At 43.5% G+C, this 16,978-nt stretch overlaps 1 protein-coding gene across 1 annotated transcript in view; it reads right to left on the bottom strand.

Annotated features, from left to right (window-relative positions):
* Positions 1-16,978, bottom strand: part of dnm1a (dynamin 1a) — a 270,919-nt gene that overhangs the window by 131,355 nt on the left and 122,586 nt on the right. The window contains exons 7-10 of the mRNA XM_047044701.1: positions 5,679-5,821; positions 5,458-5,593; positions 5,226-5,293; positions 4,404-4,542 (exon numbers count right to left, since the gene is read on the bottom strand). Coding sequence (XP_046900657.1) covers positions 4,404-4,542; positions 5,226-5,293; positions 5,458-5,593; positions 5,679-5,821 — 486 coding nt within the window. The remainder of the gene's footprint in view (positions 1-4,403; positions 4,543-5,225; positions 5,294-5,457; positions 5,594-5,678; positions 5,822-16,978) is intronic.

Genomic DNA, 16,978 nt, shown 5'->3' with positions numbered 1-16,978 from the left:
AAATATATCTATTTCTGCATCGTTTGATATGGTTAACCACCAGATCCTACTCTGCAGACTTTCTGAGATGGGCATCACTGGCACTGCACTCCAGTGGATCTCATCCTAACTGTCGGGAAGATCCTACCAGGTCTCCTGGGGAGGCAAACTGTCAGACCCTCGCCAGCTCTCCACCGGTGTCCCACAGGGCTCCGTCCTTGGATCCCTCCTCTTCTCTCTGTACACCACCTCACTTTGACCAATCATCACCTCCCATGGCTTCTCCTACCACTGCTACGCTGACGACAAGCAGCTGTACCTGTCGTTCCCCCTGACCGATCCGGGGATCTCAGCTAGGATTGAGGCCTGCCTCGCACACATCTCTGCCTGGATGACCGAGCACCACCTCCAGCTGAACCTCACCAAAACAGAACTTTTCATCATCCCGGCCGAACCCTCCATCTTCCACGATCTCTCAATCATCCTGGGACCTGCGACGGTGACCCCTTCATCCTCTGCCAGGAACCTTTGGGTTACCATGGATGACAAGCTCTCCCTCACGGCCCACATTGCTGCGGTCTCCCAGTCGTGTAGATTCACGCTACCTACAACATCCGGAAGATCAGGAGATACCTGTCTGAGCACTCCACCCAGCTGCTTGTCCAAGCGCTTGTCCACTCCAAGTTGGACTACTGCAACTTGCTGCTCGCCGGTCTCCCAGCATGTGCAACCCGCCCTCTTCAGAGGATTCAGAACGCAGCAGCCCGCCTGGTCTACAATCTACCCAGACGCTCCCATGTTACCCCGCTCCTCATCTCCTTCCACTGGCTACCCATTACGGCCCGCATCAGATTCAAGACCCTGGTAATGACCTTCCGAGCAGTGAACGGGACTGCACCCGACTACATCAAGTCTCTCCTCCAGCCTTACACCCCCACCTGCCACCTACGGTCTTCTTCAGACAACCGCCTGGTGGTCCCACCGCTCAAGACCGCCCGGTCCCAACACAAGCTCTTCTCCTGCCTGGCTCCCCAGTGGTGGAATCAACTCCCCACCTCCATCAGAGACACTGACTGTCTCTCCACCTTCAAGAAAAGGCTCAAGACGCACTTGTTCCGAGAGTACAACGGTACTTAGGAATGGTTTGCTGGACCCAATGCTAGTTTCCTCAAGGATCACAATGACTCTTGCTTAGAGACTTGTTGCTCTTGTTGGTTAGTGGTAACTGAGTTAAACTGTTGTACTCGCTGCAAAATAATTTATTTTATCTTATTTTTTACTGTTGCTTGCTTTTCTACAGGTACACTTGCACTTATAGCGATTCATGTTGTTTAATTGTAACTTGCTTAACTACATGCTCTTATGGTTCTTCCCTTTGGCACTTATTTTTGTTTGTTCACAATATGTGCTTCATGTTTTGGCTACCAGCAATGTTTTGGGGCTATGTTGTTGTTATTATCAGTGACCTATGCACTTTGTAAAGCTCTCTCTTGGAAGTCGCTTTGGATAAAAGCGTCTGCTAAATTAATAAATGTAAATATATCTCTGGACACTGGATTGCAGGGCTTGACATTATCTTTTTGAGGCACTTGTCATTTGGACAAGTACATTTATATTTCACTTGTCCATTCACAAAAGTCACTTGTCCCCCAGACCTTTAAATAGCCTGACGAATGAAAACTAGACTGGCTTAAGGAGGACGCTTTCTCAGGCAAATGATGAATGAAACAGCCTTGGTTAAAGAAATACGATATGCTGGCTATCTTCAGCTGGCTTGTATCTACAAAAGGCAGTCCTCCCTGACGTTTTTGGTGTAGAATAGTGTGAGATACAACATTCTGCACACTGCCAGTGAGCTACTGTGAGTGAGTCTGACTGAGGCTAACGTCAAAACACTGTAACGGGGACACAGTCTCACTCAGATTGCCAGTTTTACACAAATCATTAAAATAATTGGACCAGTTGGCTAAAAGTTGAATTTCCATATCTCTTGAAAACTGCCCTGCTCGACTTTTTGGGTGTATAATTGACTGTAAAACTGTAAAATTATTAACTTTGTGACATGATGTGAAGACATGGCTGCAGCCTAAGACTATGCGGTCTACAGGGCGATATTCTCACTCAAATTTCAAAACTTTCGTGACCCAAATGAAAATTCTGATGTGACAAGATTAATGGGGAATCGCTTTCTCTCGTAAAGGCTGTCCTCCTCGACCTTTCTAATCCGTGTAATTCTCTAGCCGTTATAAAGGCTATCTTTTCCCGGTTTTCTGCCACCATGCTGCGCGCGCATCCCGAATGTTTACGAACAAATAATTGGTCTATACTTAAATATCTACTGTGTCGTTACAGTAAGCATAGTTGCTGGTGTGTCTGAATCTTTGTACAGTTATTGACCTTTAAAAATAGCTTACTCTTGATATTTACTCTTTGTAAAAATAATGTTGAAAATTTTTTTGTCTTAAGTATAACCTGCTCCGGAGCAGTTTAGGTGTGCAGCATGAGTTACCGTGGTGATCTATCCTGGTAAGAAGTGAACCACCATTGTCATACTGAAAATCCAGAGTTAAACCTGAAGTTACCTCGCTAACCCTAAATCCGACTTTGTAATATTAGGGCTCTGGTGTTCTGCAATTTCTACCAGATATATCAGATTTTGGTACCATAGGGCTACCCCTACCCCTAATCTTTTTGTGCACAAGTGCAGCACCTGTTGTTAGGTCATTTGATGGGTAGCCCTGATGATGGGTCACTGACAGTGTAAGTAGACACAGAACCAAATCAATTTCTGTGTAAAAGTAAGACACGGCATGGCAGGACTACACACACCAGACGCCTATGCCATGCTTTTGGTCCCGGAACACAGACATACTATCATGCTACAAATGGGGCTCAGTGTAAAAAAACACATCTGACATGAAAAGAGGTTTACTTGACAGTAATTTAGCAGGATCTCTGTTTAAAAAGGGCTACAGAGGGCCCCCTTTTCCTTCCTTCTTTCTTACTATTCTCCTGTCCTTGCATCACTTATTTGGCCCGGTGTCCTAGAGCAGTGTTATTCAAAGTCTTGGATCGCGACCCGCGGGTGGGTCGTGGGGGATGAAAATTGGGTTGAAAACAAATATGTTTTCATAATTATTTTGTCATAGGCAGTGCTCGAAGTGGGCCGGTACTCACTGGTACGCAGTACCGGCACTTCTACATTTTACTCATAAGGGTACCGGCACTTTTGCTTGCGTACCGCTACTTCTCGCATGTAGCCGGCCCGGTACTCAACCGCTACTGACAGAGGAAGCGTCAGCGTTAGAGAGATTGGTAATGACCCTATCACTACGTGACTTACCTCAGATCTTGACAAATCACGTAAAGGCAAGCAGTCGGCCCACCCTATCAGAAGTTCGCTTCTCCACGGACGTTAGTTCGAGAAAGCTGTCTGATGCCTGCGTAAGTGCGTAACAGATTTTTCACTGCTGAAACCTAGAAACTAAAAAAGTGTGTAGAGTTTCAGAGTTTGTAAGTCGTTATACTAGCCTGGCTTCAGAAAGGTACTTAAAGAACGCGTGTGCCAGAGCCAGACACCCCAACAGAAGTCCAAGTCCAACCAGAAACATCGGACGAATCATGTGTTTCAAACTTATGCATGGCCGCGGGACCTAGGGGTGCTGCAGCACCCCCTGACAGCACGAGAATAAAAAATGATATGACTTCCACCACCGCGGCACAGCCCCGCAGTAGTGGACTGGCCATCGGGAGCACTGGGAGAAGAATAACGATGGAAAACCGTGCTAAGATACATATCTTTCTTTCCGAACTAGCATCACATCAAACGCAGACTGTGCATGCATTAGCAGGGCAGCTGTGGTGGCGTATATTATTACAGATGAAAATTAGAACTAATTATTCTGTTAAAACATGAACAAATAAATAATAACGATAGGGAAATTGTATATTTGCAAGCACCCCTTTTCATTATATTTGGGTCGCGATGGTTTATCATTTTGAAAATGTGGGTCGCCAATTATTATTTTTTAAACCACTGACCTAGAGGGCCTCCGAAGCTAGAAGTGCCCCTAAAAATGGATGCTCGATTATTTGTAAACTAAAATATTGTTGTCAGTAAAAGTATTAGAGATGAGAATGTTAGTTATTATGCAATAACTTAATTTCTAAAGCAGCCACATTGAGTTAAATATCTTACATTCAAAAACCCATTTGAATCAATGGCCATGTCAAAGCCCATCAAAGCAGCAGACATGGCTACAGTAGGCATTCCTACTCCCCCTACTGCTAACAGACAGCAAAGGGTGAAGAGGGCAAGATGGTCAAATAGTGGCAGCAAGAGGATTTGATAGAGGTGGTCAAGGGGGGGGGGGGGGGGGGGGGGTTAATAGTATTAATAGTACTGTTTCTTTCAGCCATTTTACCTTCTTGGTACACTGCCTAACAGTAGTGACTAGCTCAGTAATGACCAAATCCACACATTTTGTGCACGGCTCTTTGATCTTCCCAATCTGTCTTTTCACAATGGTCTCAAAGGCCATGTCCGGAGTGAAGAGGCCTGTTCTACTCAACAGAGAGAAAAAGACAAAGAAAGAGAAAAGGAGGATGAGAAGAAGAGGAGGAAAGGAAAAAGTTTGGGTAGAGAGAAAAGTGTTGATTTAGCTTACAAAAGACAAGGAATGGTTCAAATGAATCTAAAACTATAGAAACTATAGAATTAAACCTGGTGCATAGATGTGACTCCTGATCGTTTTTTCATTTTGACTTTCTTTTCTATTAGAGAATTTTCACCTTTTCAGATGGGCATTCACATAATAACAACAGAAGGCCATTGTGGAAGTCAGATATGGCCCGGCAAAATATTAGGACACGGTTAATGAAGTTCAGTCTTCTTCCTTGCATTGGATTAGTTTAAACATAAACGGCCATTCACCACACATGAAAAGGTACCAATACATCTGCTGTTTCTCTCCTTCCAGATTACCGTTCTCTAATGTATTTTTACATTCACGTGTTCATTAATTAAGTGAAATAGACAGAGAACGGTATAATCTTTTTTGTTAAATCAAAAACATTCAGCTCCCGTTTTTTATGACGTCATCAGTGTGCAACAGTGTCCTGAGTGGTGTGTGAGAGCAAAGAGTCTGGAGGTCTCTGTGATTAGGTAGGTGAGGCTGATTAGATTCAGTCTGACAAATAGAATCATCCAGACAGACAGAGGAAAGGAGATGGGGGGACAAACGTGCCTGATGCCGTGGATATTCTTGATTGCGTAACTGATTTCCTTGCGAAGTTCCTTCTCATCAAACTCCATCTGAAAGAACACACACAACAACCTTATCTATGAAAAACAAAAACTCTGATATGAAACTTTGAAGCTTGGCAATTCTACCAAATTTTTTGTTATCACAGCTATCTCTTGTAATTTTGAGTAAACAATCCTTGGCTTTCCAGATTACACAGCAAACTAAAACACACCTTAACCAGCTCAAAGGGAAAACGCTCATGAAAGATGCGGTTGATCCTAGCACCTCCAGACAGCTCATATGTGTCTATTTGATCACCTGAACCTTCAATACGCTTCTCAAAGTCCACCGAGAACTGCTGCACCATCCTGAAGAAAAGGGGAGCAGGGAATAGTTAAGTTATCTGTGGAGATGTGTGCAAATACATGTGTGTGTTTCTCTCTTTCTACTTACTGCAGTAGTGCCTTTGTCTTTCGAGAGGGGTCGTCAGGTCTGAAGTTCTTGTACTCCTCTACTTCCTTTTCTATTGACAACAGTTGACCCTGCAATTTGGTCCGCAGCCCTGGCAGGGTATCCCGGATGTGATTTGTCAATTGCTGTGGGGTGAAAGGTTAAAGTGGGTTAGAACACTTGACCAAATATTCCTGAAGAAACTATAGAGGGAAACATTGCTGGGGAAATGAGGTGAGGTGTGCCTGCGTCCGTTGCAGATGGTTCCGTTTTATTACTTAAATTGTACAACTAATATTTCTGTATATTTTAAATAATTAGGTGTACTTGCCTTTGGAAAGAGCACAACCTATTGCAGGGGTTCCCAAAAGTGTTTTGCTCGAGACCAGTGTTCTAAATTCACATCCGCCAAATGAGGGTTAACATTTATTTACTAGCCAGTTTGGCCGGTGATGCGTGAGACATTACATCAGGGGTCGGGAACCTATGGCTCGCAAGCCATATATGGCTCTTTCTGGATTTTATATGGCTCTCCCAATTTTCAAATGTTGACTGAAAATACACCCTCGAACATGATGATAAAATTATTTTTAAACCATTAGCATATTTGATTTGTGTGTAATGTATATGAATGTGTAAAATTAAATTAGATATGTTCTAAATATTTAGGTGAGAGACTCGCAGCTTAATATGATTGACAGCGGCATTTGGCCTGTAGCTAGCCTACCTTTCAGAGAGCTGAATTGGACGACGTAGTTAAGCCTGTGTCATGTCAAGGTCAAGTTAAACAACTAGCTAGCTAAATTAAAATCAACAAGAGCAAGATGGCTAAAAGGAAAAAGACAACGATTACAGTTCCTTCCAGCCTGAATGGACGGACCAATTTGCATTTGTGGCGAAGTCGGGGTCCTCAGTGTGTCTCATTTGCAATGAACGTATTGCGTCGCTCCCAAAAAAAAGTTAAACGTTGAGAGACATTTTATGATGCACCATGCAGTGTTCGCGGCAAAATATCCTGATGGGGGGAAAAGCTTGCGCTGAGCTTCAGCGGAGAATGCAAACCGGACAGCAGCAGGTGTATGGACTAACAAAGGCAGGATTCTGTGAGCTTTGCTGGCACTCTGGAGATGTGCAGAGCGGCAAACCATTTACAGATGGAGAGTATATTAAGGGTTGCATGCTCAGTGTGGCTTAAGAACTGTTTAACAACCTCCCAAACAAGGATACAATTATCCAAAAAATCGAAGACATGCCTTTGTCAGCAAGAACAGTTCATGATCGTGCACTCGTGATGGCTCGCCAGATAGAGGAGATCCAGATCAAAAACATCAGTTCAGGTGGTTACTATTCTCTTTCCTTGGATGAGTCTACCGATGTGAGCAATGTAGCAAAGCTAACGTTGCGTGTCCATTGCAGCGACGCAAATCGCTTGCCTTCCCACAGTGCACCACCCTCGGGGGCATGTCAGACAGATGGATGCAGGGTTGTAGTTCTCTAATGTCACTGTTGTAATTTGTTTAACGTAATGGCAAAGTGTGCAAATTTGGGTTTACGTCCTCGCAATATCAATCAAAATACAACTTTTACACACATTAAGCAAAATTCGATACGCTGGCTAGATGTAGCATGATGTTATCTACTGTACACACTAGTTCTGGCTGTATTTTATTCAGGATTAAAGATTGAATGCTACAGTATGCCACCGGGCACTCATGGTAACCAGTTGTGTACTGTACCGCCGACGAGGCGGTGGCAGAATTTAAAAGTGCAAAAACCCCACCAGGAGTACCAACAACAACCAACAGCGACCCTGCGACATGCCTCTTCTTTTTTTTTTTACATATCTATACGAATACAGAGACGTATCAAACACGATACACCACGCAAGCGATTCGCCTGGCTCCATTGAACATTTATGGAAACCATGTCATCGTTGGCATCACGTTGCTGCGGTGGGCACACCGTAATCATAATCGGGCGGTATCTGACTGGTGATACAGTGTATGAAGAGTCTAGCTGTTTTGCCGATAAAAGATTCAACAAGAGGCGAGGATGTGCTAAAAACGCTGATGGACTTTGCTACAGAGAAAAAGCTACCACTGAATAAACTTATATCCGTGTGTACTGATGGAGCACCTAGTATGTTAGGGAAACATAAAGGATTTGTTGCCCTTCTGTGTGAGCAAGAGAAGCAGTCCATCTTAAACTTTCATTGCTTTGTGCATCAAGAGGCACTGTGTGCTCAGTCATATGGAGAGGAACTTCGCAAAGTGATGTCATTGGTCGTTCGCAATGTGAAATTAATTGTGGCCCAAGCTTTGAATGATCGCCAGTTTAAGGTCTTGTTGGATGAAGTGGGGAGTAATTATGCAGGGCTGCTACTGCACAGCAATGTGCGTTGGTTATCCAGGGGGAAAGTACTCACCCGCTTTGCTGCCTGTTTAAACGAAGTGTGGGCATTTCTGGAAATGAAAGGAAATGTACATCCCGAGCTCACTGACTTTGAGTGGCTCCTGAAGTTTCAGTACCTGGTGGATATTACATGTCATTTGAACCACCTCAATGTGAAAAAGGCATTGGAAACACAATCTGGTAACACTTTACAATAATGGTCCGTTGTTAATGAGTAGCTATGCAGGAAGTAATAGGTAGTTCTACATTAACACTAAATGTAATACTATTAACTAATATGGAACCAAGATCAACTAAGCTGTAAGTAATAGCGAATTAAGTACAAAAGTAGGTCCTTGGTAGGTATTTGATTATTAGTAAATAAATGTATCCTTATTGAGAACTACTTGTGAACTATGACCAATTAAGAAAAAATAACCAATGAATTACTAATCACAAAAGTAATGTTTAATAAGTGAACAATTGTGTTTTTTTTACTGTTAACATGGTCATATCATTTCAAAAGCTTGTGCTCAAATTAGTTCTTTGTGGAAACCAGTTTATGAATATTAACATTATAACACGTCCCCCCCAATATTTGATCTCATACTGTATGATTATGGGACACATCCTCCCCAATATTTGATCATACTGTATGATTATGCGGGTAATTTCGAGGTGACTGCTATTATGTCTTTCAGCAGCTCAGAAAATATAAAATCCCGGCCGGTCCATTTTCCAAATCCAGTCGACTTAGTTTACCAAAACCTGTTTTTCCTGAAATCCATGTAATCTTTTCCCTTAACCTATACTCTGGTGCAACGTCAATGAGTGAGTTTGGAGCGCAAAATCATTTGGCACATTTTCTTGGATGCTAAATATCCAGTATTTGGCTAACATAATCCCTTAGATGACGACCAGGTGAATTTCACTAGAATTTTGACTTGTAGAATTAGTGCGAATTTCGATTGCAATACTACACAGTTTGTATGAATGGGACTTTTTTACAAGGTAGCCGACAGCTAGTCTGGCTTTACAGCTAGCAACAACTGTAGCTAGCATTTTACATTTACATTTATTCATTTAGCAGACACTTTTATCCAAAGTGACTTCCAAGAGAGAGCTTTACAAAGTGTATAGGTCACTGATAATAACAACAAGATGGCCCCAAAGCATTGCGGGTAGCCAAAACAAGAAGCACACATTGTGAACAACCGCCCAAAAAGTGCCAAAGGGAAGAACCATAAGTGTATGTATCTAAGCAAGTTACAATTAAACAACATGAATCTCTAAGTGTAAGTGTACCTGTAGAAAAAACAAGCAACAGTAAAAATACAAAATAAGATTAACTAAAATAGAATATTTCGCAGCGAATACAACAGTTTAAATCAGTTACCACTAACCAACAAGAGCAACAAGTCTCTAAGCAAGAGTCATTGTGATCCTTGAGGAAACTAGCATTGGGTTCAGCAAACCATTCCTAAGCAGGGTTTTTCCTACATAGAGAACATTTTGGCTCACGCCAAAGCCGTTTTCCCAAGCGCCAATGACAAATCCCGAGCGCCAAAGGAAAAAAAACCTGTGTTCATCACGCGTGCAATGCATGTCAGCGAATATGTTCTCAATAGTATGTTTCAAGTAGGCTACAGCCGAACCCTCGTTCTGTTTTGATCAATAATAATCAAGTTGATAAGCGTGTGTTCTTGTCTGATAAATACGCAACTGTGAGGTGCGCGAATGGACAGCTGAGCGGCCACTAAACTGTCATTCCGCTGCGAGGGCCAGCCCGACGTGCACGAATAGTACACCTGTAGCCTACAAATGCTAATTACATTTCCACTCAAAATGCTGACAAAAGTTTGATTTACGATTTCAAACGCAGCCTCCATTGGTAATCTTAACCTGGAATGATAACATGTAGTGCAGTACATTTCTGCCGCCACGGTGTTAGAAATCAGGCTGTACAAAAGTTTAGTCCGTATATCAGCAGTGAGTGCATGTTGGAGAATAGCACAGACTTCACACCGCAGTTTATATTGCTCGTGTGCGTCCTTGAGAACTGTAAGTCGTATAACTTATGTTGTCAGTTCTTCAGCCCGTTATTGTATAAGTCTATAGTTCTTGCAAATTAAAATTATTTTCGTTGTTTGTATTCTTCCCCTGCTAGCTAAATTGCACATGTCTGTTGATTTGATAGCGATTGCTGCCCTTTCTCAGGTTTGTATTTTAGGTGCATTATTATGCTAAAGTAGTTTTAATTAATAAAAAGAGGGTATATTCAGAGCTGCCAACTCTCACGGTTTCGCCGTGTGACACACGCATTTCACCCATTTCTCATGCTCTCACGTCACACCTTGTATATCTCACTCTGAAAAGTCAACGCCAAACAAGTAGCCAAGCTAACGTTGTAAACATTAACGGACGACGCGACGCGCAGGTTAACCGAGTGAAGCAACATTGACGCGCAAACAGCCGTGCATGGCCGCGGGAACTAGGGTGCTGAGGGTGCTGCAGCACCCCCTGACAGCACGAGAATTTAAAATGATATGACTTAAAAATCAACCGCCGTGGCACAGCTCCGCAGTAGCGGACTGGCAATCGGGAGCAGCGGGAGAAGAATAACTATGGAAAACCAGGGTAAGAAACGTAGGGTGGGGCTGAAAAATTAGGAGACAAAGAAATCACATTCACTAGACAAGTTTTACCAATTGAAAAATGGCTGTTTATTTTACATGAAGTTCAACTATTTTGCGCTCAAATAAAGGCCAAAATGTTCTCGGCTTGCGCGCTATGCGCCCCGCATTAAGGATGGAACTCCCTAACTCGCATCACATTGAACACAGACTATGCTTACATTAGCAGGGCAGCTGTGGTGGCGTATATGGGGGCAAGTTCTGGTGGGCTGTTCTGGATCAAAGTCTAGGGCCAATTTTTACTCCCAGTTCCTCCCTGCCGCCCCGCAATATTAAGCCCCCGCCAGCACCTACCTGATAAAATATGTTCCAGCGGCTATGCAGCCGTGTAAACTCGCCTTTGGGGGGAGTGAAGCTCGCAAAATCTCGCCCGGGGGGGCTACCAAATCTCACGCCAAGGTTTTTGGAAAAGTTGGCAGCCCTGATAGTATATTGTTAATATTAGCTACAGAATGCTTAGCCTATCAAGATCAAATGAAGCAGGCAGTGTACATGCTTCAGAGCGGCCTACCTTAATCATTAGGCTAGGCTACTTACCATTTTCAATAAGTTGTTATTGTAATTATTAAGTGGCAGCATTTATGCCATTTAGAACATACTTTATAACCTTATTGCTGGGGGGGGGGGGTGCAAAACACTTGGTAATAAATACATTGATTAGAAAAAAGAAAAAAAAGAACATATATACATACATATTTTTTTTTTTTTGGGAGCACCGAAGACCCATTTTGACCCAGGAAAAACCCTGCTAAGTACCGTTGTACTCCCGGAACAAGTGCGTCTTGAGCCTTCTATTAAAGGTGGAGAGACAGTTAAAGGTGGAGAGACAGTCTGTGTCTCTGATGGAGGCGGGGAGTTAATCCCACCACTAGGGGGCCAGGCAGGAGAAGAGCTTGTGTTGGGACCGGGCGGTCTACCAGGGTCTTGAATCTGATGCGGGCTGTGATGGGTAGCCAGTGGAGGGAGATGAGGAGCGGCGTAACGTGGGAGCGTCTGGGTAGATTGTAGACCAGGCGGGCCACTGCGTTCTGAATCCTCTGAAGAAGGCGGGTTGCGCATGCTGGGAGACCGGCAAGCAGCGAGTTGCAGTAGTCCAACTTGGAGAGGACAAGTACTTGGACAAGTAGCTAGGTGGAGTGCTCAGACAGATATCTCCTGATCTTCCGGATGTTGTATAGGGTGAATCTACACGACCGGGAGACCGCAGCAATGTGGGCTGTGAGGGAGCGCTCGTCATCCATGGTAACCCCAAGGTTCCTGGTAGAGGATGAAGGGGTCACCGTCGCAGATCCCAGGGTGATTGAGAGGTCGTGGGAAACGGAGGGTTTGGCCGGGATGATGAGAAGTTCTGTTTTGGCAAGGTTCAGCTGGAGGTGGTGCTTGGTCATCCATGCGGAGATGTCTGCAAGGCAGGCCTCAATCCTAGCTGAGATCCCCGGATCGGTCGGGGGGAACGACAGGTACAGCTGAGTGTCATCAGCGTAGCAGTGGTAGGAGAAGCCATGGGAGGTGATGATTGTTCCAAGCTAGGTGGTGTACAGAGAGAAGAGAAGGGGTCCAAGGACGGAGCCCTGTGGGACACCGGGCGAGGGTCTGACAGTTTGCCTCCCCAGGAGACCTGGTAGGATTACATTCATATCCTAAAGAGAAGTGCTCCTCAGGCGGCTACTGTAACATAAAGGTAGGTCTTTGGAGTCTGAGAAATATTGAACTGACACTTAAGAGCTCATAATAGTAAACTAATCCAATCATGAGCGTGTCAGCATCACTTCTTAATTATAAAAAATGTTCAACAAATTATCATTATTTGTATTATACCATGTTTAAGTTTGAAATAAACAGAGAACATACGTCCATCCTTGGTAAGAGTAGTCACAATCTCAACCTGTAGCTAACATATTTGGGGGGATATAATATTCACAAACTGGTTTCCACAAATAACTAATTTGAGGCACAAGCTTCTGAAAAGGTTTGACCATGTTAAAAGTAAAACAAACAAATTGTTCACTTTTTAGATGTTACTTTGGTGATTAGTAATTAATTGGTTATTCTTTCTTAATTAGTCATAGTTCTCAAGTAGTTCTCAAGAGGATATACTTATTTAGTAATAACCAAATACCTACCAAGGAATTACCTTTGTCGTAAATTAGCTATTACTTACTGCTTAGTTAATCTTGGTTCCATTTTAGTTAATAGTATTACATTTGGTGTTAATGTAGTACTACCTATTACTTCCTGCATAGCTACTTGTTAACAACGGACCATTATTCTAAAGTGTTACCCACAATCTTGTCCCTGCAACAGGCAGTGTTTGCATTTGAAACAAAGCTAGAGCTTTTTATCAGGGACATTGAAAGTGGCCGTGTCCTGCACTTCAAAACATTGCGAGCATACAGAGAGGATTTCTTAGAAAGGGACCCCGCTCATCATTTCGACCTCAGGCAGCTTGCAGCCTTCACGTCTGATTTACTGATGTCATTTAAATCATGTTTTGCAGACTTCCGCAGACATGCCGATTTGTTCAAAGTATTAACTCATCCACATGTGTGCACCGTGGACGCACAAAACCTGAGTGTCATCCCTGGCATCTCCATTGGAGATTGAGCTGGAAGCTGCTGAACTGAAGGTGTCGGATATGTGGGTGTCAACGTTTTTCACTTTGAATTCTGAACAGGAAAGCCCCGCTCGTCAGCGGGCAGACCATAAGTGGGCCGATATGAGAACACAAAGACAATCTAATCCTGAAAACCTGGATTGAACTTCCAGCCACTTTCAGCACAATGTATCGTGTCAGCGTTGCTGTGCTGACAATGTTTGGCAGTCCTTCTCACATCTGAACAACATCAAGACCAACCTGTGCTCAAGGTTAACGAATGAAAGTTTTAATGTCTGCATGAAGCTGAATCTCATAAGTTATGAACCCAACTACAAAGCACTCAGCAAAAAGATGCAACAACCGAAATCTCATTAATGTAAGTAGGGTGCAATGCACTTGTTGTTGTTGATGATGGCCGTTTCAAAATGTTTGTGGTGTCTTAGGATTGCTAGAACCCAGCACTATGTCAGTGAACAAAATATTGTGCATTTTTTGTAGTATTGTGTGTAGTAGCCTACAGTTAGCTTGGGTGTCACTGAGTGCGAAAAAAAACTGTGTTATTGCCACCTGCTCGTGTTGTATATAACTACCAGAACTACTACCATTGCAAGTCTTATATTACTGCTGTTGTACATAAAAATTTGCAAATCTTTCTAATAAACAAGTTTAAACTTTGGTGTGGCTCTTTTGAAAATGTTTTCTCAAAATGTTGGTTTGTTTGTTTGTTTTTTCTAGGTAAAAAGGTTCCCGACACCAGCATTACATGCACGATACATAAGGCTCTGTTCTCTGTCATTTATCCCCCTGGCAGTGCTTCCTACATTTCCCATGAACACTGCCGTAATGCTACGTCATGACGTTTCATACGCCGATTGGCTGCCCGCAGTTTGCAGTGAAACCAGTGCGAGAAACCATGGAAACGAACGGAGCGTCCACCAGAAAACACAAGGAAGAAGAAGAAGAACGAACGGAGCCAGAGCAGGGAGCATAGACTGAAAGAGGAGGGAGTTAGCTAGTAAAGTAAAATGTTTACTTTTTAAACTAAATCATTTCATTTCAGTTTTTCTATTTCGCCATGTATACAGATACTAGGAATTGGATTTGGTATCCTCCATGCAGGCTTTAGCATCACAAATAGAACAGACAAAACAGAACAACAATACAAAGACAGATAGTACCAGTATGAGCAAAATAATAAATAAGAATGGAGGTGGTGCAACAATAGGTATGTTAAATAAAGTTCATGTGTAGGAGCTATTTAAGAGGGCTATTGCTTGGGGGAAAAAACTTGAGGTGACGTGATGTTTTGGTCATGATGGCCCTGTATCGCTGTCCAGAGGGGAGACGGTTAAAGAGACTGTTGGCAGGATGTGAGGGGTCTGCCGTGATCTTCATTGCTTTCCTGAGGGATCTGGAGCTGTGAAGGTCCTTGATGGAGGGAAGGGGCAGCTGATGATGCGCCCTGCTGCCCGTACGACTCTTTGGAGCCTGGCCTTAGAGCGGGCTGAGGCATACCAGACAGAGTGAGAGGATGTAAGCCCACTCTCAATGACAGCCCTGTAAAACTGCATCATGATGGGGGGGCTGTTCTGTAGTCCTCTCAGCTGCCGGAGGAAGAACATGTGCTGCTGACCTTTCTTCACTAATTGAGTGATGTTGTTGTCCCATTTTAGTGTGTTGGTGATGGTTGTGCCTAGGAACTTGAAATGCTCTACTAAAGTGACAGATGAGTTGTTGATGACAAGTGGAGGATGTGTCGGATCCTTTTTACGGAAGTCCACGATCACCTCCACTTTCTTGTTGACATTGAGCTTTAGGTTGCTAACTGCACACCAAGGGCCTCATTTACTAACAAGATTGCGCCCATTTCAGTCGTGAAATAACGGGTAAAGACATAACACCGTATTTACAAAGGCAGCGCACTTGAGTAAAAACGCAGATTACCGCTGCTGGGAGGGTATAAGGGAAAGTGGGTGTAGCTCCTGTTCGCTGAACTTTGTTTTCCTCGAATCACCCATGGTGGCAGTAACATGCAGGTGATTTTAACGGCGCGCTAGTTCACACTAACGGGCGCTGATTGCCCAACGAGGATCTGGTTTGATAAATACCACGCAAAATGTGGAAATACATCGTCCGCTATTGGCGGTTGGGCAAAGGCACAGATCAAGTTGCGGTCGCAATGTTCGTAAATGAGGCCCCAAGCCTCTAGATGGCCGACCTCCCTCCGGTAGGCAGACTCGTTGTTGCTGATGAGACCTTTTATGGTGGTGTCGTCTGCATACTTGATGGTCTTGACAGATGGGTCACCAGAGAAGTCGTTGGTGTACAGGGAGAAGAGAAGGGGAGACAGCACACAACCCTGGTGGGCACCAATGTTAACTGTGCGGGGCTGTGACAAATGCGGGCCCAGCCTGACATACTGTCTCCTGTTGGTGAGAAAATCTGTAAACCTGTATATGGAATCCATAAAAAGGTTTACATTTTTTCTCACCAACAGGAGACGGTATGATGGTGGAGTGCTCAGGTTTTGCTGCCTTCTCCGTGACACCATCTATCAACTGAGCAAACTCTCCAAGTCACTGCAGAGGTCAGTTTCAACCCTGGCTGAAGCTCAGAGCTGCCTTTCCTCCACTCAGGCTGTCATAGAAAAGTACAAGTTACGGTATGTATCATATATCCTACCATTTGTGATTTGATTTTAAGTTGTGTTGGTGTGTTTTCACCTCAGTATAAATAAAAAATAAATAAAAAGACGCCCATCCATCTATCTCTGCACAACTGTAGACCTGGGCCTAAGCTGAAAGCAGTGTTGGACACAGACACCTATGAGGGAGTCCTCCTGAAGCCAACTGATGCCGACCAGCATGAAAAGGCATTGGTCCGAACAGCCCCTGTTCGGGTATAGTTTTTCCACAACCAAGCTACTCCAGCCCAACTTCCAGCCCAAATGTTTTTGTGGGCGGGGCTTATTTGGGCTGGCAGCTAGGCTACCCAGAATGGGCACTTCATCATAATTTGAAAGCAAGTCGCACTTCCAATGCAATCGTTACCGTGGCACATCCAACGTTGAATGACTTTTAACTCACAATGGATTGCTACCAATTAAGCAGATTGTGTGAAGCGGACAGCTATCTAACTAGACAACATTCCCAATCAGGGTGAACACTCAAATTATCTAAACTATAGACCATAGCATTACACATATCAAAACAAAACGAACACAACAATAAAACTCAGAACAATGCTTATTTAACTAAGCTAATGCCCTTAACTTAGTAGCTTTTCAGTTTGCTGAAGGGCATTCTGGGTACCAAGAGCAGCACAAGTATATGTGATCTTACAGCGTTGTGTAATAGTGATGGGAACTTCGGATCATTTTACGGAGTCGGTTCTTTGAATCTTGTTCAGTAAAATGAACAAATCTTTTTTCGAGTCAATCGTTCATTTCAACGGGGGGGGGGGGGGGGCTATACGTTCACTGTAAACAAGTATCATATTCTCATGTAGGTTAGTGCATGACATGTGCACCAGTAGATACTATTTCAAAATAAATTCCTGCATTAAAATAATGTATCATGACAGTTTGTATGATTTGGTCATTTATTATCACAGTAGCATTTAAT

Source organism: Hypomesus transpacificus, chromosome 22 (assembly GCF_021917145.1).
Source record: "Hypomesus transpacificus isolate Combined female chromosome 22, fHypTra1, whole genome shotgun sequence".
NCBI lineage: Eukaryota > Metazoa > Chordata > Actinopteri > Osmeriformes > Osmeridae > Hypomesus > Hypomesus transpacificus.
The sequence above is the reverse complement of the archived record's forward strand: the minus strand, read 5'-3'. Positions and strand labels throughout refer to the sequence as shown.